The following is a 23,314-nucleotide window of genomic DNA, read 5'->3' as shown; positions in this document are numbered from 1 at the left end:
TTTGCTGGGACTATCACCCACAAAAGCATAGGTGAAAACCTACTGAGGCCACAGTTACTCTCTCCCTCTGTGCTTCATAGCGGCCCACTGAGGAAAGGCACCACTCCAAAGCTGTGAAAGGCAAATAGGAAAATGCTATTTTGAAAACCTGAATCGAAGTGCAAGCTTTTCTGCTGACCTGATTATGTTCCTATGCCCAAGAACTCCAACTACTGCTGGCCTGGGCAGCACTGATGAGTGAGAAATGAGGTCTAGGCACCCTGAAAACAGGGACCTGGAGAGCAGCTGCAGATTTCATGGGCAGCACTCGGTAACTCGCATTCTGTGCCCTGGTTTTCCCATTTCCAAGATGCAAGTGTTCCCTATGTCAAACCGCACTGTAGATAAATTCTTTAGCATTACAGTTCCTTAGTTTCTTTCCCCCCACTTAATTTTTTTAATACTTTAGTTATAAAATTATAATCTGAAATAAACACATCGTTTGTGATTAACTGGACTCAAAGATGGGTTTACCTCACTTGTTGCTGTGCTGACTTTTTATATTGGGTTTTCCTGAGAATACAGGAACCCTAGAAGTTACCTAAAGCTCTCCAAAAGGCCACTGAAATATTTGCTTCCTGAGGGAGCAAACAGAAGGCATGTTTATTTTACATTACATTTCAATTACTTCTATGAAAACCTCTACCACCCTTTGGAGATTCATATTAACACGCCCATAATAAAGCAAATCACCTCCTCTGCTCATCTCTGGAAATTCACACAAATACCCTCTTTTCTGACATGGGTCTTTCCATTGGGCTGTGCTCCTACAGCAAACGAAGGCTTCAGTCTTTCTCTTACATTGTTTTCAGGAAGCTCATCCTCTAGCTTCAGTAATGGCAGTGTGAATGCACAGACAGCAGCCAAGAAGAGAAAAGCAACACGTTCCTCTCCTCCCACTTAGCTTTTAAACAAACAGTGCATGGGGAAAAAATACTGTTAAGAGGCACAGGTCCATTAAAAGTCATTTCCGCTATGACACAGATTAAGCCAATAAATCACAAAACATGCCACTATTAGAACTCGAGCTGTTTCTACTGGGGCAACTCTTCATCAAGCTCCACAGCTTTTGCATGAGACAAAAAGCTAAAAAATATATACATACATATATAAGCCCATATATAAACCCAAAAGCCCACTGTGGAATGGAGAGTTGGGGGTGAAACACTGCAGGGAATCCCAATATCCACAAAAACCAGGCATTTTGCTACTTCACATCCAAACATAAAGTCTTTGGAATCCCATAGGCAATTAAAAGTCTACAGGCATCCAAGCTTTCAACACGTCAGCTCTTCAGAAGGACCAGAGCTGTACATCTGTCATCCACGACACTGTGACAAGTCCAATCAAGATCTCTGCATATGCTCTATGCATGTGCCCTTCTCATTCATGAAGTACGGATAATGTATGTGCTCCAAGGGACTCTACTTATATATAAAATATAATACCTAGAAACATGATTTGGTTAAATAAAACACATAATGCAGCTTTTGGAACAAAAAGGAATTAAAAGGAATTAAAAGCAGCAGCTTTTAATAACACTTCACCCCAGAAGTGAGCACTATCATAATTAAGGCTGTCATTTTTTCTCTTGGTCCTTCTTCAGAAACATCCTGCACATCCTGGTAATGAAGAGCTGAAGACTTGCTTCTCATGGCAAAGTATTCAGACCTAAAAACACACTAGAATGCCACTATAGAAAAACCTGAGGTGACCAGTCAGACCTTGTCTGAGCTAAGTCAAAACTCATCTGCAGTTTACGTAACAATGACCTTGTGATTGAATATGGCTCCTCACCCAGAGCATAGCCCTCCTTCCTTCTCAGACCTCACTCCAAAGCACTGTAAAATGACACGCAGGAAACTGTTGCAAATAAATGTGTGAATGAATAAAGCTAAGGGAATGAAAAGCCAAATCAGAAGCATCAGAACAGCACTGCTTTGCTTCAAACATATCCCAACGGCCTAAGACACTACTGGTTGCTTTGTAATTTCATGATGCATTGTAAGAACTCTTATTCTCTACACCTATTTTTACTGTCCAGCAAGAACCATAGAATCATAGAATAGTTAGGGTTGGAAAGGAGCTTAAGATCATCCAGTTCCAACCCCCCTGCCATGGGCAGGGACACCTCACACTAAACCATCTCACCCAAGGCCTCGTCCAACCTGGTCTTGAACACTGCCAGGGATGGAGCATTCACAACCTCCCTGGGCAACCCATTCCAGTGCCTCACCACCCTCACAGGAAAGAATTTCCTCCTTATACCCAATCTAAACTTCCCCTGTTTAAGTTTTAACCCATTACCCCTTGTCCTATCACTACAGTCCCTACTGAAAAGCCACTCTCCAGCATCCCTATAGCCCCCTTCAGATACTGGAAGCTGCTATGAGGTCTCCACGCAGCCTTCTCTTCTCCAGGCTGAACAGCCCCAACTTCCTCAGCCTGTCTTCATACAGGAGGTGCTCCAGCCCCTGATCATCCTCGTGGCCTCCTCTGGACTTGTTCCAACAGTTCCATGTCCTTTTTATGTTGAGGACACCAGAACTGCACACAATGATCCAGGTGAGGTCTCACAAGAGCAGAGTAGAGGGGCAGGATCACCTCCTTCGACCTGCTGGTCACGCTCCTTTTGATGCAGCCAACCATAATAATCTGCCTGTGATTTTTGCCAGGCTTTCACCCCTCTATCCTGACTTTGGTTTTACTTTGTAATGAACACTTTTGGAAGCTCTTTTCCGTCTTCCCCACCCATTCCAGTGGGGAAAACTTCCTTTTCTTGGAATTTTCACAGATTTCTTTTCCTCAGTTCTCTCTGATTCCCTCTGCACTGATGCATACTCATCCTTTCTCTGTTATCAGTTTTAACTGTCATTTATTTATTACATCTTTTTTAATGGTTATTCCACACCTTGTATCTGTAAGGAACACACATCAAAATAAATCAGTTTTATTTCAAGCTACATCTCTGTGTGAAAGCTTATATAATATATGGGTATGGGCACTATTAGCATAAAATCTTAGGATTCTATCTCTTATCCCAAACCATGGAAGAAATTGCATCTTCTTTGAGTAGGTTAACACTGGGGTAGGGCACAATCAGCAAACCCAAGGAACGCTGGTAAAGGCAGAGATCTCCAAGGCCAACCTATATCCTAAGGCAAAACTATATGAAACCTTAGTGAGCAAGCAGATTAGTGGATCATCAGAGCTTTTTCTGTTTCAGCATGTGAAGAGATTCCTTAAAGATGCCATCGGTCATCTTAAGTGTAGAGTGTTTTTAAACACAGTTTTCTGAGCAAACTCCAAAATGGGTAGCTCTCTTCAACCCGAATTATTTGTCTTTTATCATCTGAGCTATTTGCCAAGTATCACTGCAAAAACCTGTGAAGAACTGGCGTTTTGTGGGGGCATTTTAAATAGAAAGCTACAATAAGCCACTAAAGCTATGCTGCTTCTTGTTCACTCGATGTAGCTCATAACCAATTTGCAGTTTTCCCTAGATCTTATGAAATATACAGCACTCCATAGTAATGAAATTACAAAACTACATTCTTCAGTCTTGTGATCCAAAGTAGCCAGAAAACAGATTCATGACAGAGAGCACAAAAAGGGAATATACAATAAATAATGGGTAGAGTGATGCTGCTGTTGCAAAAGCATTGTTTATTCCAAGGAAAACAAATCATATAAGTTGTTTCATCTAATATTTTTTGTTGGCTGTTTTGGGAGGTTTTTTTCTTACATCACCAAGCAAACTGAATTTATTTGTTTATAAACTGTATGAAGTAATAATGTTTATAAATTCCTCTGGGTTCCTTCTAGATGAAAGGCTCTATGTAAATGTTATTACTCTCACACTGTCACATACTTTCCAGAACTCTTCTATTGTTCTTGTACTTCCTTCTGTTTAAGTATCACCCATAAAAACTGAGCAAAAAAAAGAGCAAGCCAGCAGGATGCACCCTACTGTGAAACGGTGCTTGCCATCCCGGGCATTCTTCTCTTTTCAAATCACAGTGGCACTACTGCTACCTAAAACACTGAAAAAAAACCATCTAAAAGAAAGCCACAAATGCTGCATGCTGGAGAGGCACTTTTTACAAGGGCAGGAACTGACAGGCCAAGGGGAATGGCTTTAACCTGCCAGAGGGGATGTTGAGCTGAGCTCTTAGGCAGAAGCTCTTCCCTGTGAGGGTGCTGAGGCGCTGGCACAGGGTGCCCAGAGAAGCTGTGGCTGCCCCATCCCTGGCAGTGTTCAAGGCCAGGTTGGACACAGGGGCTTGGAGCAAGCTGCTCTAGTGGAAGGTGTCCCTGCCTGTGGCAGGGGTTGGAACCAAATGAGCTTTAAGGTCCCTTCCAACCAAAGTCATTCTGTGATTCTATGATGCACTGTCATCACCCGCCTTTACAGGGCAACACTCATAATACATGTCACATTCCCAACAGGCCCAGCCCTGCTATGACTCGCATCTTGTGCTGTCCTGGATCAGAAGAACAAAATTCCTTCACACGAGGCTAAGGAAGTACCACAGATGTAATTTTTTTAATCATTAATAGCATCATTATTACCATTGCTATTATTATTGTTACTGCTACTATTGTTATTCCTACAGAGACCTCCTTTTCCTGCCAATTCTATCATGGCAGTTTTAAGTATTTTAATGCTCCTCTAACAGGTCTGAGACCAACACCAGAGCTTGACTAAAAATATCTGTTCATTAGGCTTGGTTGTTTAATTTAGCACAAATCTGACTGATTGCAGGACAAACTATTTTAATCTCAGCTTTACTTTCTTTTCTGTTCAGAGAACTGGACAGTAATAGATAATAATGTTAGCACAGAGGGTGTTCTTTCTCTACAGGGCAATGTGAAAAGTGGCATGGGTTGGCCTTTAAGGATTTGGGTGCTTTAGATAAAAATAACTTACACAGAAACAAACAGCTCTTCCTGTTCTACAGATAATTTTTAAGCTGTCAAAAGCAGGAGATACGATAGATATGCTACATCTTGGGTACCAATGCCTGCTTTCTGTCTTTACACTCTTTTTCCGTTGTATTTACACTTTCCTGCAATATAGCAAACCACCCTGTAAGCAACAAAGACATTTGTTTCCATAAACCTTCCCCACTGCCCTAAAGACCTTTCCAAGAAGTATTTCAGCATCATCCTGTAACAGTGATGCACCGATTCCCACTTTCAGGGTAAAACACTCTTATAAGTAATGCTGGTAAAAAGTAAAAGCAAGATCAAACCAACATTTCTCTGGGAAGGCAGTTACACATTACACAAAGGGGTATATGTTCAAATATATATGTATGTTTGAGTATATAAACGCTGCTTCTATACAACTCACAGCAACGTGCTTGGCTTCTCTTCACTGATAAAGACAATACTGTGAATCAGGAGCTCATCTCCTACCTGCCTTAAGGAGTTTAGATCTAAACTGAAGTCTCCCTCCACAGACACACGAATCCTATCAATTACAGTACCATGTGGGATAGCCAGGATAAATGCCGCAGCTCACAGCTGAGAAGGGAAACACACAAACAGAACTCCTTGAAGAGTGAAACTCTTGAGGCACTAAAAACCTTTTCATAAGACATCCAGTGTTTCCACTTCAAAGTAAAGAGATCAAACTGCTCCCTGTGTGCCGATCAGGGAAAAGGAATCCTAACAGAGCCAACAAGAACGTCCAAGACAGCCTAGATGATTTCCAGATCAGACCTGTGACAAACTGCAACCACTGTATTATTCCTGTTGTGTTACTGTCAGTGAAAACAGGCACACCAAATCCAAACTGCAGATTAAAACATTAAACACTGTTTGGTTTGGGGTTCTTTATTCATTTTAAGAGGTGCAGGTAAGGTGCCTATAACATACAGTGAATAATTTTTGGCTTGTGGTTAGGCAAGTCTTTTGAGACTTTATATACAATAAAATACTCTGACTAAAATCTGGAAAATTACCTCTTAAGGCTCTAGCTGTACGGCATCAATAGAAATGTGGTGCCAGCTAATGGCTGCAATAACTGTCTTCATCCCTAGAGAATAATGGATGGAGAATATATCAATATGAGGAGTGGAAGGGCCAGAGAAACTGAGCAGGCACTTGTTATCGGACACAAAGATAATGCCACATGCATGATGTTATCTGTGATAATCTTTACTTAGGGCCCAGGGGGTGGGAGGGATATTCTTACAGCGAAGAAAGTATCCATCAGGCCATATTCATAATCATCAGCGTTCCACGAAGTAAGCATTTTTGGAGAAGGGTTGAGGGAGCACTGATGTAACAGAAATCAATGAAATTCAGCTTTTCTGCATCTATTGTGTCAAGCAAAGTAGGGGGAAAAAAGCCTGTACATCACTTTCATTGCTGATTGTTCAGTCATATGAAGTAGTTGAAAAAGGCTCTGAAGGAAATCTTAAGTGAACCACAATAAAACCCTCAACTATTTCAAACTCTGTTTCAAATCCACACCTGGACATTCACAGCTACCAAAGGAAACACGTTTTTGAAGCAGCAAGTGAATTGTTTTTACTTTGGCCACGTGAGCGCTTAGAACAGTGCAGGATGTGAAATCACTGTTTGGCTTTATCTTCCCCTTGATGCGAGTCCTTTCTTAACGAAACAGCATTGGCTCCAAGCGTAGGGCCAGTAGAGAACAGAGTGAGAGCAACTGCCCTGAGCTCTTTGCAGACTGATGCTGTGCCTTTCCTTAGCAGGCATTTAAAACTACACTGAGAAGGTTATAGGACATCCTGGTCTTTTTCCCATAGTATCTACTGTATGTTTTTCCTGCAAGTTTAAGCACCTGCCTTAAATTCACACACCAAGACTGGAACACCTGTACACTGTAGGTTTTGCTACAAAAGGCTCAAATAAAATGTGCTGGCTTTCTGCCATTCAAGTCAAATGAGCACATTTCCATCTAATCACATGTAGGAAAAGGCAACATTAGTACTGTGTCAAATTTGCTCGAGAAAACTCAGGAAATGCAGGAGTTAAACATTCCAACAGCAGCACAAACTTGATCATGTTCTACATCCTGAATATTTTATGGTATATTTATTACAACAATATATTAAGCTACACATTGAACCACAAAAACAAAAACACAACTACTACTCACGTGCAACACAGCTGCATTAGCATTTCTGATGAACACCAAATCTCCCAAATCCTGACACTGTTTTGAATAGCAAATTCTGATTCAGTCTCTATGTATAAATAGGCAACAAAATGGACTAGAGCTTTTGATTACTTCTGTTTGCTTTTTAGCTGCCTCAGTGAGGTTCTGCCGCTCCACACCACTTGGTTGGTAGGGATGGAAGATGCGATTTCCACATCATCACCAAATCTCCTTGAAAAAGATTTTCCTTCCCTACAAAGTGGCTTACACAGTTAACAGAAACGCCTTCCAGGAGCCAGTGATCCTCAGTCAATATTTTTGACCTCTTATGCCACCACTTCTGACCAAAAGCAGTCACATAACACTCCTGAGAATCTCTTTCAGGGTGAAAAACTCTCTGGACAGGCAGTGACATTCTTACTGCCACTGTTCAGCTTAGGGGCACCAGGATGGGTCCAGACACGATGCTGCCTGACTGTCCTGCAGAGCAGGGATGCTCCAATAATGGAAACAAGGAGCCCTATCAGGCCTTTTGCCAAGCTTACTTTCCGGGATTTCTGCCTTTTAAACTGATTCTGCAATTTCTGCAATTTAAACTGATAATGCCCTTTCCCAAACCATACTTTAAAACAAGGCAGCAAAAGTTGCTGGCCAGTTTGCTGACTATCAAAAATCGATGCAGTTAACTAGGTAGCTCATTTACATCAAATTTCAAACACAGAGTAACTTAAGCTTTTAAAGATAAACTCTTAGGTCAAAGATTTCAGCATATATGAAACCTGAAAGCTTAGACAAAAGCTTTACTGCAGCCTTCAACATGCCAGGGCATAACACCTTCTTGATAGCATAAGCTATTAAGTGAAACAACTAAGCTTCAAAATCCTCATGACAGCTATTCACCAGCACAGGCCCAAGAAACTCATTCATCTAGGGAAAAAAAACCCACATCTTCATGCCCAGTCCCACCCCACAGGCAAGCTGGGGGGGTGACAGGGAAAGGGCTGTGGTGCAGCAGCTCTGACTGCTTGTCAGGTCCCACAGCTTTCCAGAATGCCCCAGTACAAAATGAGGGGTGTCTTTAACCCAGCTTTGGAACCCCAGAACTAGGAGAACACCCTGAGTTTCCCATATTTAAAGCGTAGCACAGCTGGAAAAATACACTGTGAAGAGCGACAAGTCAGGAGTTTGGATAGTCAAACAATTTGGGAAGTATCTCCAAAAGCTCTATTTTATCCTCTTTCAATTCCACTGCCGTTCCACAAAAATGCACTGCCAATCGCAGGTTACGATGAGGAACAGGACACTCCTGCTCCTCAGAATACAGCTCAGGGGATTTATGCTTAAAACCAAATTGCAGTATCTTTAGAAAAACCCAACAAAACAACCCCAACCAGTCACTGACATTAGAAAAGCACGAGAACTGCCAAATACACACTGCAGTCAGTCTTTTAGGTTGGTTTTCTATCTAAAATAAAGCAAGGCTTGTACCCTAATTCTCTCTGGTGGAATAAAAAGGAGGGAGGACACAAGTCTTTTCCCATTTGCCTTCCTTCACTGAACTCTGGCGGATTCCTAGTACCCTACAGCCATGTATAGGAAGAAACTGACACCTATTGGCAACTTTAATATTACTGCATAAAGCTGCTTCAAGCTGTTGTAAGAAACAGCTTCTTGTAACTAGATGTTTCATTAAAGATACAGATAATAGAGAAAGCCAACTTAGAACTTTTCCAGTTGCAACTGAAAATACATCCAGAAAGTTTAAGATTAAACAATAAGACTCTGATCTTTCTAAAGTAAACTATGATCCCTCCGTAATCTATAGATTTTAAGTGGCTATTCTAATCTATAAACAGAAACAACAGTCACTAACTGCTTGAAAAATAAACTACTCTTTTTTTGGGGGGGTGAATACTTCCTTGCTGTTCAGCACTACAACACACACTGTTCTTGGGAGCAGATAAATGACGTCCTAATCCTAACCAAATCCTGAGAGAGAGCAGAGCACAAGCAATAGAAAACATACCATTTTTCTCAACTAATGTATTGATTACTGTGTTACAGATGTTGAAGCAGCAAAGGGATATACAGGGTAGATAAACAGCTTTTGGTGAGAACCTTACCCACTACAATCAACCACCTCCTATTGAGGGGCAAGTCGAAGGGTACAGAGGAGAGCCTGAGCAAACAGTTGTTTCATGCTCAAGACACGTGAAAGCATCTGCAGGCAAACAGCTGTGTATAGTTTTTCTACTACAACACTTCACTGGTTTGCTTGAGCTTTGGGGCCTGCTAAAGCAAGGACGTGTTAAAAAATAACGTACCTGAGCCTAAGGAACAACACAAAAGGAAAAGCAGGCAGACTGCCACTGACGTGTTTTCTAACTGCTGCTCATGCACACAACCTGAAACTCAAAACCTGAGCATTTTGCATTTATTTGTGCAGACTGACCAGAAGAATTTTTCAGCTACCTATGGATGTCTGTGTAGGTGCTCTTCACACCAGCGAGAAGCTTGTTACAGCAATAATACATATGCAAAAGAGCCAAAGATTCACGAAGTAACATCTGGGAGGTTTCTGGGAGCGACAGATTTCCTGAAGCTCCAACTGGAGTCATGGGGACCTGCCCTGAGCATTCAGAAATCTTAAAAAAAGACAACTAAAATTTAAACCCCATCTGTTTTCTCTCACTCCATCCCAAGAGCAAAGAGACTGAACCCAATGAGATACGTACTTGTAACGAAGAATTTTTTGGTGAAAGTACAGCTGTCGAAGGCGGCGATTTTCTCTTGCAGGACTACAACAAGTATCCTGAAAACACAGAAATGGAATGTGCGCTTTAAACATTAAATGCATTGGGTTAAAGATTCAATATCTAAATGTAATTATTTCAAAAGCATCAATATAAATTCTACAGTGATAGACTGCCAGGTTACCAATACATGGCAGTTATTGAGAGTTCTCTCTCATCCCAACCACATAACCTTCATTTCAGGAAGTACACAGATCTGATACAGAACAACACAGCGTATTTATGATACACCTCCTGCAGTAAAAGGTCCATTAAACACAAAGAATGGGATTGCAAGGATCCTGAATTACTTTCGATGACTCAAATAACAATCAAATCAACAATCAGTAGAACACAAGCTAAGTTTGAAATAATCCCATTGCCATCTCACTGCAAATTTATTAAACCGCTTTATTTACTAAAAACAGGGTTTTTTTTTTCATACCAAGAATATATTTCAGGACACAAATACAGTGGAGAGAAGCAGAATTTGTGTCAATTAGCAAAAGTACAGGTGTATGTTTATGTATTCACTTGTACATGCACACGCTTTTGTTGCAAAATATCCATTCACTGCTTACAACAAAGAACATCAGCCACATGATAACTAAGCATGAAATGTTGTACTGTCTACACGAACAGAAGCCAAAGATGCAAATTTGAAAGGGAAGCATCTTGAAGGCTTTAGGACTAGAGTACATCTTCTCCTACATTGATGACTTCTCAAAACCAAGTTCTTAAACTCCTGAAATGAAAGAACACCTGGAAAGCTGACAAATACAGCGATAAAATCTACGAGCTAACTGGAACATTCAGCAATCTGACATAATTAAGAATCTGATTATTCTTTCATTGGGAAGAATACGAGACAGTATCTTTAAATCAGCTGGCAAGCTGGAGCATTATTAAATGCTGTTCTAATAGTTTTAATTGTAAATATATGATGTGGCAAAAAAGCTAATTGCATCTCTCAATGACTAAAATACACAGCTCATGCTTTATCTGAAAATGATGACTGTACACTACAGTATTAGAATAATCATCTTTAAAAAGATGAATCACATCAGTGTGAACACACACCTTACGAAGGGCACTGCTTATCTCCCAACAGTGTGAAAACCAGCTATTAACTTCTCTCCTTTCTTTTTTTTCCCCTCTTTTTACCTGTTCTGCCACATGAATACCTCCTTCTTATCCCATGAGAGCTCAGTACCTGCAAGACTCTTTGGTGAAGGAATACACTAAAATCAAATTATATACCCTTACCTTACCTGTTTTCAGATATATAAAGAAGTTTTAAGTCACAATTTCCACCTAGAAAACTCTACTAATGCTCCTCTGATAGGCATGACTGATCTACATGCCTAACAGATGATTTTGCTATTATTCTTGCTATTTGATTTTGTTATTATTTTTGCCAACACATTTACTAATAATGTAGATTGCATCTGTAGCTCCCCAGATGACCCCTGAAACCTCTTCAATAGGCTGGTCTAACACCAGACACTTTCTTTTTGTCTGCTACAGAAGCTGATTAAAGTAATAAGCACTGTTCTGTATGTTGAATTCTTTCAGGCCGCTCTGTTTATCAGTGCATCTCTATCTAGAAACAAGGAAGAAATACAAATTCTTGTAAGGAAAGTAGAAATCAAGGGATGTTTTTGGACAAAAGTCTTTCATGTTCACCAGTCTGCAGACTTCAAACAGGAAGCACATGTACACTTTCAGAGTGAGCAGCTTACTTGCCAAAAGAAGAGGGCAGAACATGCAACTCAACAAAAGGGATTCTGACGAGTTAAAACTCATACAAGAAATTAATGTAGGATTTCTTATCTGCTTGTAGCTCTCTCATTGAAAGAAGATGCTTCTCCACCCCTCATGATTTATAAGTCTCTATTATTAAGAAACTCTGCATGAACAAATTGATACTAGTTTTGGACAACCCAGTAGTTTTAGCTAAGTGACAGATCTTCCAATTGTTTAACTGCAGGAGAGAAAAAAGCCAAACCAAAATATATCAATTCTAACTTCTTCCTCAAGGCCAAAAAGCAAGTTAACCAATGAACAATGGGAAGAATGTGAATGCATGTGCACGTGGAATGTATATATAGAAACCTCAGGAATATTTGATAGCAATTAATTCCCAATCCTGTAAATGTTTTCTACTCTTTGAAGATGCACTGTCTTTCTGCATAAATGAAACCTACCAGTTGCATGATTCTAGACTTTAAATACATAAATAACTGACAGTTTTCCCTTCTTCTGCAACTCAAGTTTTATTTTAAATTCAAATTTTGGACTCCATTACTCTATAGTATGATTACTGCACCATAAGAACTGCACTTGGCCACATTTAATGAATTTTCAATCTGAAGTAGTGAGCTTTCCTTGGATAACAACAGGATCTGATCCTTTCCAGAAAAGCTGCTACCCTGGATACAGCTGTACAGCTTTGAAGTATTTCCATTTTTACCACTTAGGAAAAGAAACATTAGCACCTGGAAAGACTTTTTAGTTGGGAGAAACTCTGAATGGTGATTTGCCTTGACTGTTTTTACAATTGGATTTTTCTTCTGCAAGGAGGCCAGGCTGGAAAGATTTACTATCATCACGCTGTACACAAGGGAACTTTAAAGTTTTCAAGGGACAGTTACAGAGATAAGTACTGAACTCTGACAGCTTTTAAAGGAACCTATTCATGGCACATAACTCTCACTAACTCAACCACTTCCGTGAAACTGGTTTTTGATACAGCAATCATACCCACATCCTGCAATAAGCAGACTGACAGGGATAACAAAAACTCCTATCCTTTACTTCTTTAAACATTCACACCATCAAAATATCCTCTTCGTTACTATGTAAGTTGTGGTATTAAAGGTGTTTGTTCAACAGTAATACTTTTCTCCTATAACTCCTACTTGACCCAATGTAGTCGTTAATGTTTAGATTTTGATGATACAATCCCAGACTGCTTTGTGTTGGAAGGCACCTTAAAGCTCATCCAGTTCCAACCCTCTGCCATGGGCAGGAACACCATCCACTACAGCAGGTTGCCCCATCCAACCTGGCCTTCAACACAATGGTAGCCAAATGTCTGTTTAACAAAACTCTTGTGGCTTCCAGGGTTGTTTTTTTGTTTTGGAGGTTTTTATGTTTGGCTTTTGGGGTTTTTTTTTGTTTGTCTTCAGCAGTGCTAACTCCCCTTAGCTGCACGAGTTCAATACATGCTCATACTCTTTTGGTCTTCACATACACAAGCACACTACCTGCTGCCATACAAAAAACCCAGGCACATAAAACATATCATTCTGATTGCAGATGAAAAATCTTTTGAGCTTCTTAAATGAAAGCCACTGGAGAAGCATACAGCTGTATTCAAACTGAAATATTACCTGAGAAACGGAGAACAAAAGCTGTGCTTAAAGGACAGTTAAAATAATAACAAGTCATGGAACACACACACCAGAACTTGTATTCATGCTGACATCTTCCATGGCCTAACACAGGAAGAATGTAGAGTAAGCATCCTTACCTTTTATTGCAATGCAGATCGTAAATAGGAGTTTTGAACTGTATGGACTTGACCATCTCTCCTGTCCGCAAAGAATAAAGGTCCACACAGCAGTAAGGTGGGCTTGTGCTGAAACAAAGAAACAAGATTTTCATGGAAAGAAGGATGTTTTGTAAAATTCTTTTTAAATTATTTCAGCCTCCCTACATTATTTAGCACACGACACAAGAATCCAACAATCTGAGCAGCACGAAGGGCCAATACAAGGCTTCCACATGAAGGTATGATTAAAACTCAACTGATACCAACAATGGTCAAGAACCTGTATTGTGCAAGTAATCATCAAGCCCTTGGTTTCCTTTGTTACAAGTAAGACTTTGCAACAGCAGAACCGATGAGCAATATCCAAGCCAGTAGACAGGCATGAAGTTTTAGACTACATTCTAGTTATTTAAAAAGTACTGCACAGAGTAACACTCTCTTAAGGGAGTACTTACTTCATTCTGTGCAACAGCTGAATCCTGTGCCTTGACTTCATAGAGACACATTACACAGAATTTACATTACATTGCTGACGGACTTTTGTTTGAATTAATAGATCTTTTCAACTACTTTGTGTCACTTTTATCATTGCAATATAAATAAAAGTAAGGCCATTTCTTAATAAAAAGGCTTGCTTTCTTTTGAGAGGGAGAAAGTGCTGAGTGTTCCGATAGGGCTGAGGAAGGTAGTGGTGGAAACCATTTTACAAGCTGAGGAGAGGCTTTGATGTGGCAGTTCTTTTCCATAACACCTTTTTCCCCCTCCAAGAACGCATTAAAACGTTGGCTACTTCTAGGTCAACGAATACGAAGGAGCACAAATTGCCAGCTGCACAAACATATAGTAAGTATTGGTAAAAGAGGGTGTTTCCCCTTGTGCATATCTGTTTTACTTTACAGAGTTTAACACAATTCCTGACAGAACACTTCCTTGTCTTTTGGATCTGCTCAAGCTGCTCGAGAAATTTTGGGAGAACTGGAGTGCAAATGCCAAGTGTTTACCTCAAATGCCTCAAGATGATGGCACATACAATAAGGATGCAGCAGAGAAACAATACACAATACATGCACAGAAAGACAATAGTCAAAGAAATGACAGAAAAAGTAAGTTTTGACACTCTGCCTATTGAAATTCTTCCCAAAAGAGACATTTTTTCTAGGCACATACCTAGGCTAATAACTAGAGGGTGCTATTTATTACTTTCAAGCACTTCAAAGGCCCTTCAAAAACACTTTTACAACAGCAAGACTCAAGTCGAGTCACTTCACATTAGAAGCTCACTGCTGCTAGAAAACACAGAAAACCCCAGCTAAGGCTACGTATAAACTTTTCTTGATTTAAGTACATTTATCGCCTACAGGAAATTATTACTTTGATAAAATGGGTACAGAGATTCTTTTTTCAAAACAGAAATCACAGAAGTAGATATAGCTAAGATTATATTAGCATAATTGATAGTGATTACTATTTCCATAGAAGCCTGTGTTGAGCAGTTCCATTTTTGACTTGACATACAGCTAACTACACAACTTGTGCATACTTTCTAAAACGTACTGCACCAACAAAATTATGGGTAATAATCCTGTCACTCAAATAATTTTTGTCATACCCTTCTTCTGGCTGATCATGGTAATGCTTTTTAGTAACCACACTGGCTAACACCCTGTAACTTGAGTTCAAGTGCTATTAATCAAGTAGCAGTATGGTACTAGGTCGGAAGTACTCCAAAATGCTACCCAGCTCTAATTCAAAAGTCCTCTCTCCAAATTTCTTTCAATCATCTTTCTTTTGATTCCATGGTATTCTGCAATCCAGGAGCAGAAAATAGTACGTATGTTTGGGGTTTTCTGCAATAAATACAAAGACAAGGTCAAATATATTTGAGGATGTTCCTAAGACCTCATCAGCAGAAACAATACATTAGACATTTCCTGGCTACTGCCATTTGTCTGTCCATTTGTAGCCCTTCCTTGTTCCGTAACGTCTGCGCTGGTGGCACGCTCAGCATTATCACAAGGCTTCAGTTAGCAGATGATGCATTCCTGGGAAAGTTCCATTTTTTGGCTAAGCACTTTATCCACCAACTATGACACAAAAAGCACAGAATCACAGAATGGTTTGGGTTGGAAAGGACCTTAAGATCATCCTAGTTCCAACCCCCCTGCCATGGGCAGGGACACCACACACTAGCCCATGGCACCTAAGACTCTGTCCTACCTGCAAGCACTTCCTCAGACTTTGGGAATCTTTTCAAAGGTGGAAAGGTAGAAAAATAAACTTTCAATGGCTACAAAAGATTTCTCTCTTTAACATTTCCTTCTGGTTACTTTAGTTTCCCACTGTCATGGGTTCAGCAGTAGCAGTCAACCCATCTGGGCTGCTGCACTGTGGTGTGTGGGGCGATACAGCGGAAGAAGTCCCGATGTATACCAAGAAGGGGAAAAATGACTGCTACTGCTGAACCCATGACACCCACCCTGTTCAAACTAATGGCTGATACAAACCTCATTTGCAACTGAGCACTCTCAGCTCATTAGACACAACGTTCATTAAATTGGAATTTATAAATTCCACACCACAAGCTGTGTACCTAAATGAGTAACAATACAATGCTGACATCCACAATGGCATGTTCGTTTTTGATCAGCTCTCAGTAACAACTCAGGAACACGGTTTCAGCTTGCTGGAGGGGCAGAGGGAATAAGAATAAAGGATTTTCATTTCACTGCTCAACAGAGGCCCATACAGCAAGGATACTCCCAACACTGCAAGATTCATTTCTTTTCCAAAGACATTATTTCTCAACCATTCTAAGAGTATGAGCCTTTTGAATGGGCTTTCTCTACCCTCCTTTACATCTCCTCAGCTAGCAACAAGATCAATTCTTCTGGAACAAAATGAGGTTTACAGACATAGATCTCAGGATAAATTTCTCTGCCATAGCACTTAAATAATAATAATAGTACCTTAATTAGTCTACACTGTTCAAGAGCAGTAATAAGCACTATCTTTCCCTCCTCCATTTCAGTGATGTCCAAAGCTCAGGCGCAGTGGTTCCGTGTACTTTCCTTACCCAGCCTCTGATACGCAATGGATTCTACTTTGACCCATTTTAGCCTATTAAAGCAACCGAAAAGACAAAGGGTTATTACCCTTTGTCCCTTATCTCTCTTCCAGAGGGAATTCTCCTCCCCCCCCAGTTAGTTCACTGAAAGGGCTCAATGAAAGGTCTAAGTGCAGAGGCAAGATAGGAAGTAGAAGCACATGAACTGAGCAATGAAAGATGTGCAACAGGGCTACCCCCACAGACCTGCTGCACACTGCAGCTTCTTCTGACACTTTACGACCTCCACTGAACTACTAACTCCTAATCCTCTTAAAAACAGGGAATCCAGGGAGTTCCATGGCCCACACTGCAGAGGAAATGGGACACAAATACAACATTCCCTTTACATTCTTGAACTTAAAAAACTAGACTGAGTCCTGGATATAACTTTTGATGCTAGACAGCTCAACTCCTTTTCACTCATTAAGAAGAATTTAAACCCAAAACCACCAAGATCAAAAGCAGCGTTCCCCTTCTTCTATAACATTCATACCACATACATTATTTCATTATTCTCCTATGTTACCATACAGCAGGACAATTTACACTAAGCAAAATGCCCCATTTAAATATACAAAAGTTGCTGTGTTCAGGAAGACAAAGCATCATTATTGATAAACATCGTGGAGCCCTTTGCAGGGTCCCTAGAAAGTTGACTTAGGCATAATGCTTTGGTCTTAACAATCTTCCTCACTGAATTATCGAACAAACCTACAATCAAATGTTAAATATTAAAAAGGACATGGCCTATGAGAATGAAAAATCATAACCCACTTAGAATCAAAAAACCACTCACATTTCAGCTGCAAACCCAGCAGTACGGGAACTACAACAGAACACCACCAAAACCACCACTGATTGCAAGATGAAGCCCCACAAACTTGCAAAAGCCTCTCCTGACAATGGGAAGTTCTCAAAACCTTTGAATTGCACGAAATTCACATTACTGCATCTTACTCTATTTCAGGAATAGTCATGAATAATCATTTCATCAGATAATCACAGAGACGGTGTAAGTAAATGTGACTGAAATACAGTAGCTGGAGACATATCTTAGCCTATGCTAACTGCCATCATTTGGAAGAAGATGAAGCAAAGAGACTTCTAGCTAAGAAGCTTTTCTTCTGATGATCTGCAGGACTAAAGGTTCACTAAAGGTCTTGCTGGTGAGAAGGACTCCGATCGTATCTCAGTGTACCAGTGATGATTATGCAAAAGAGAGAAATTAAGAGAGGAATGTGAAAACACTGAGGTTTGTGGCCTGATAATAATGTTAAGTCTGTCACAAATAAAATTCTTTCCAGTTACTTCCTCAGATTATTGACTATTTTTATGTAGCCTAGTTGTTAAATGCAGAGTTATCAACAACTTCCTTAAAGGTAATGGACACAAATTCACCAATGACTTCAAAATGTGGGCACTGATAAATATCCAAACACACTCAGGTTCTTGTATCTTGTACTTGACTGCTGCAGTGCAGGGACAGAAGAAAAGTAACAGATGCCTTGTACAGCAGGCACTTGCCTACATCTGGGCTTGTGCACCATGACATAACTATCACCTCTTCGCAGATTTGCTCGCTATGAGGCACAGAGTTTATAAAAGCTTGGTATAAAATGTTTGCATACAGAGACAAATATACTGCACAAAACACACACGCTTCTTACACGGAAGAAAAGGAGAAGACTGATGGACCAACACGAGCCCAAAACTTCCTGTGCCTAGAAAGACTTTACTCAGGCTGCTCACAAGTGTTTTCCTTCCTCCCGGCTGCCTCTCCCCACTCTGGCATGTGATGAACAATATCCCACGCAAAGAGAGAACGGACATCAATCACAGAGCAGCCTCATGAGTCCAGAAAGGAAGAAAAAACAAAGTCTGAGAGGCATAAAATAGAAATAGAGCTTTTGCTGTAAAAGGGGATCACCAGGGCCTGTACAAGGCTTTCTTTACATGAGGCATCTTCCAGTTAATTGTGGCACTTAAAACCCCATCATCCCAGGATGGAAGGTGTCTGGGCAATACAGTGCACTACTGAGTATTTATACCATCTTCACAGAAGACAGAGCTAGAATCTTTAGAAAAAGAGATCACAGCAAGCATCTCCATCTACCTACTTTGGTTTTTGCTCTACATACATACATAAGCTTGATGAGATACACAGTGATGTCACCTGGGAAGCGGGACAGAAGTTCTGGCATCGTAACACATTGTAGGTAACAATAAGATTGCTAAAAGAATAGATACAACCTTCCTTAAGGAAGTGTACAGTTATATAGAACACTGTCACAGTATCACCTGTAGTCCTTTTTAATGGCTCTGCAAGTTTGTGTAGGAAAACAATCATTAAATTACCATTAACAGCTAATGAGTTGAAATGACAAAAAGAATGAAAATCCAGAAGTAGGTGAAACTGCATTAAATCGTCTATGAAATCACATCAAGAGATCACGCAAACTGATCTAACAAATACAGAAGAAACTCTCACTTCCCAAGAACACAACATCATGAGGCTTCTAAACACTACCAGTATTACAAATAGCCTATTAAAGCTTGGCACAAAAAACTGTTCTAAGGATTAGTTAACTCCAGGAAATGTTGATTCAGTTGTGACACCTTGAGGTCCTGTAGTAAAGGCAAGGCAGCCGTCTGCAGACAATCGCTACGGCATTCTCTACCCACAGACTCTTGACTTCACGTGATGGAACAAGGGAAATAGCTTATTTCCAGCTGCCATATATACATTGAGCCTCATCTAAGGTGCCACGCTGCAGTATGCTGCATGTCCCTCTCGCCTATTGAAACTGCATTACAATGAGCTCCATCTTTCTCTAATTACACAAAGAACTGCATTACATCTGCCTTGTTCTGTACTTACAAGGCAGTTCCTTTCTGTACTTCCTCAAGACAAATATTGCATATATTAGCAGCAGGTTTTCTGAAGTAATGATCCCTTTCTTTCTCCTTTATAGTTTCCACATTAAGAAAAAAATCATTCTTCTTCCATCGTGTATTGACCTTCCTAATGCACAGAGCAACATAAAGAGTTTTCTATAATGAAAACACTCCCATTCATCAGCATATTTGATCTAACATATGACAGAAGTCTTTCATTTAATCACTGTTCCTTTTGTGATACTTCCAGGTGTTATCTGGCAAGTTATTTAAACAACATTCAACAAATTCCTATTCAAATTTCCTGGGACCGGGCTGTGAAGTGATGTGCGTTACTGCACGGTATACAGGAGCAGCCTAATACCATCTCTACTGACCTCCACAGAATGTTGCCCGTTACCTTCTGAAGCTAGATATAAACCAAACAGGTAGGACAACAATTACAGAAAATGTCTTGCTAAATACAGCTGACTGTTTTATTAAAGACTAAAATGGCATTCGTTACCGCAGCAGCTGGAGAACACTGCTTCCTACCAGCTAGAAAATGCTTCTTCCAGACCTTGGAGGCCAAATCTTGCTGCCCTTGCACACAGGGGTATCAACTGATAGAAAAACTGTGCCAAATCCACAAACTGGCATTACATTCCCTGGGAAAGGCTAGTAACATTTAAAGCCAGAGAAGCATCAAGCCTTCTAGCAAATGTTATGGAGATCATTAAACTTAACAGCTGTCACTAAACCAGCTTCAGACAGAGGGCATGTACTCCCAGTTAAAAGCAATTTCACTTTGATCATACAGTCCTATAGTTCCCACCAGTTTAGATAAAAACAAATGATGAATTAAAGAAGAATCTGGCAATTGCTTTGTCACAGTTTGCCTGTGAGACAAATCTTTAAAGTTGTGTCTCACAAGAAGAACAGCTCCATTTTCATTTCGGTGCATTCTGAAGTAACAATTTAGTGTTCAAAATCAAAACCTTTCACTGTTTATAAAAACCTTAATCATTAATGTACGTCTGCTGCAGCACTGCATGTTCCCAGGCTCCCTTTTCTATCTATGGCCACACTGGTACCACTTCATTATTCTAATGTATTCCTCTTGTGCTGCTTTATTCATTTCCATGCAATTTGCAATAACTGTTTTCCAAGCCCAGCAGACCCAACATAGAAAACAGCCTTATTTTTAATTACTTTCGGTGCCTTTAATAGATAAGAATATTCAAACTTATACTGAGATCATACTCAAAAACATCCTATTAGTACAATAATCTCCTACAAGGCCCAGCTTTAACAACCTGTGGGATTTAAAGAAAGAAACCCCATAAAATTATCAGACATTTCTGTTGGATGCCTTAAATGGAATACAGCTTCAAAATCAATCTTACGAAAGACAACTTGTTTCACTGTCAGGGCAAAAGGAACTGTTACATCACCCAGGCCTCCTGTCTACTGCAGGCCATTGAGTTTCACCTAGACATTTATCCTTCTACCTAGCTCAAATGTTTTACAAGCAGTTCCGTCCTGGCACTGAACAGCATGCCACATAGAGAAAACAGGAGAAAGAAAAGTGACAGCAAGTCCAAGGAACTGGCTGGACAAGGTATGTCCCGATGACCCACACAGCAAGCTACTCTGGGAAGCCTTTTAACTATTATTACTCTATAAAGCATTGGATCTACCAGTAAGTTCTGTTAAAGAAACAGCTTTTTCCTTTTAGGAATGAGGAGGACCCTGCCAATGACACAAGTTTCTAAAGAGCAGCGCAGTGGTTAAGGTTACCCAGTAACCTGTTCTAGCTGTGGTCACTCTCTTGATGCTTCAGAAAAGGGGAAGCAAAGCAAAACAAAACCAGAGTACACAGTCCAGAGTTAATGAATTGTATATTGGAAAAATTCCTTCCTGAACCTTCACAGTGGAAAGTTGAAGCATGTGATTTGATTATGATCTTTGTAGTAATATTATTAGCATGTTGAGACCACAAAGGCAATTCTGTTCTCCTCATGGCCCCTGAAGAAGGTTTGCTCAGATTAACAGATTTCAACACCAGAAAGATCATCTTCTCTTTCCAGGCCATGCACAATATGGCTCAGAAGCTCAAAGACATTATTTTCTACTAAGCAACCTAATCTTGTCTAAAAAGCCTTCAAGCAACAATGAGTCTTCTATTTTTTATGGGAAATTGTTCCAACATTTAGATCACTTTATTTTTATGAAATTACTTCTCATTGCAAGAGATTTAGTATATTTTCAGCTTTTACGTCTCTGTCAACAACACAAAAATGCTCACTGCATCCTGTTATCTTTTGCGCAAGTCTGTGAGCATCTGAAGCAATCCAGGCACTAACCTGTGAGAGAGTGAAAAAGACTTTTAAACCTTAAACTGTGAGGTTGGTTTTCCAGCCCCAGCATGTATTTGCAGCTGTCCTCTGGGCTCTCTTTGGTATCGCAGTATTCTCGCCTTCTTTACGAAGGATGAACACCAGAATGAGAATTTTAAGGAAGGAAACTCAAGGATTGCATTCTTTATTCCTTAAAACACCAGCACAGAAACAGGTTCAGTAAGACTTTCACCATCCCCTAAAACCCCCCGCTCTCTGCATCCCAACTTTCCACAACCAAAGCTTGCAAGCTCAACTCTGTAAGTAATTTCCTTACTTTCGTTCATGGTACTGACCAGATTCATTCAAAATCAGGAAAAGCAAAGCAAGCTTTGTGAGAAAGTGACACTTCCCGAAACTGTGTGTGCAGCAGTGAAATACAAAGCAGCAGAGACAGTTTAAGTGTACCACAAATTGCAAAGAGCATGGAAGCACTTATTTCTAAATAAGAAAAACCTGTACCGATCTCCGACACATGTTACTAAATCTAATCCTTTAAATACAAGAGGGGAAATTATTTATACAGCACCAAAATGTTTGTGTTAAATACCAAGAGATACAGATTTCACTCTTGCATCTTCCTCAAATATTCTGATCAAGTCTATCAGACTGGTAACAGAAGTTCCCTCTTACCTCACTACCTTCACAGTCTTATGGGCACAGAACAAATCTGTTTGCAGAAAGTCATCAACTCTGCAGAAACCATTTTGTTACAGGTAAAAGACAAGTCTCGGCCTGAATACCACCAAAAGACATACCAAAGGAAAACCACAGTGTTTGCTCGTGTGGGGAAGGAAAAAAAGGATGGGACACGTGTGACCGCGCCAAAGCCCACTAGACAAAACGTGGTACAGCCATCTGTGTGTACAATATGCAAGTGAACCACGGATTCTCTGAACAAAGGAAACAGATAAAAGGTGAATAATATACATCAGTTCCTGTGCAACATTATATCAGGTAAGCAGAACAAAGATACAAAGAGCTGGGAACACAGGTACCACTCCTTTTAAAGCCTTTTGATAGGAATTCTTGAAAAGGATCAAACCAGTTGATCCTACATCTTACCAGTGCTAATGTTTACAAACTGCATTAATCGTTTCCCCTTCTAGTTCTTCAATTTCAGGGACAGGAGTATTTTGTTTGTTATTTCATAAATAAGGCGTTTCTTCAGAGTGCAGCATCTGTCAGAAGGATCCGGGATGGACTCAGGAAGAACTGGGACCTGTCTCAGTGCATAACTCAGGCCGTGGTCTGTGTGTGAGAGAACCTGAAGCTTCACTGTGGTCTGCTGGGCTTGAAGGTTGTAAACCACAGCAGGAAAACTGTCAGTACCTTGTTTTTCTATCTCTGCAGCAACATAAACTCTATCCTCCGATGAAAATCCCTTCCTGCAAGGAGTGGTACTGTACAAAC

The 23,314-nt window shown here is 40.2% G+C and overlaps 1 protein-coding gene across 14 annotated transcripts in view; it reads right to left on the bottom strand.

The window, feature by feature from the left end:
• The window catches only part of BCAS3 (BCAS3 microtubule associated cell migration factor), a 361,836-nt gene that overhangs the window by 295,959 nt on the left and 42,563 nt on the right, over nucleotides 1-23,314 (bottom strand). For 13 of the 14 annotated variants that reach the window (XM_061470541.1, XM_061470542.1, XM_061470543.1 and 10 more), the window contains exons 8-9: nucleotides 13,502-13,609; nucleotides 9,910-9,986 (exon numbers count right to left, since the gene is read on the bottom strand). The exons of the other annotated variant lie outside the window; for it this stretch is intronic. In XM_061470541.1, coding sequence (XP_061326525.1) covers nucleotides 9,910-9,986; nucleotides 13,502-13,609 — 185 coding nt within the window. The remainder of the gene's footprint in view (nucleotides 1-9,909; nucleotides 9,987-13,501; nucleotides 13,610-23,314) is intronic. 14 annotated transcript variants of the gene reach the window in all.

This window comes from Pezoporus flaviventris, unplaced genomic scaffold, assembly GCF_033815535.1.
Source record: "Pezoporus flaviventris isolate CSIRO_AGI_PZ_B2104156 unplaced genomic scaffold, CSIRO_AGI_Pfla_v1 ptg000063l, whole genome shotgun sequence".
NCBI classification, from domain to species: domain Eukaryota; kingdom Metazoa; phylum Chordata; class Aves; order Psittaciformes; family Psittacidae; genus Pezoporus; species Pezoporus flaviventris.
This window is presented reverse-complemented; position numbering and strand designations above follow the sequence as displayed.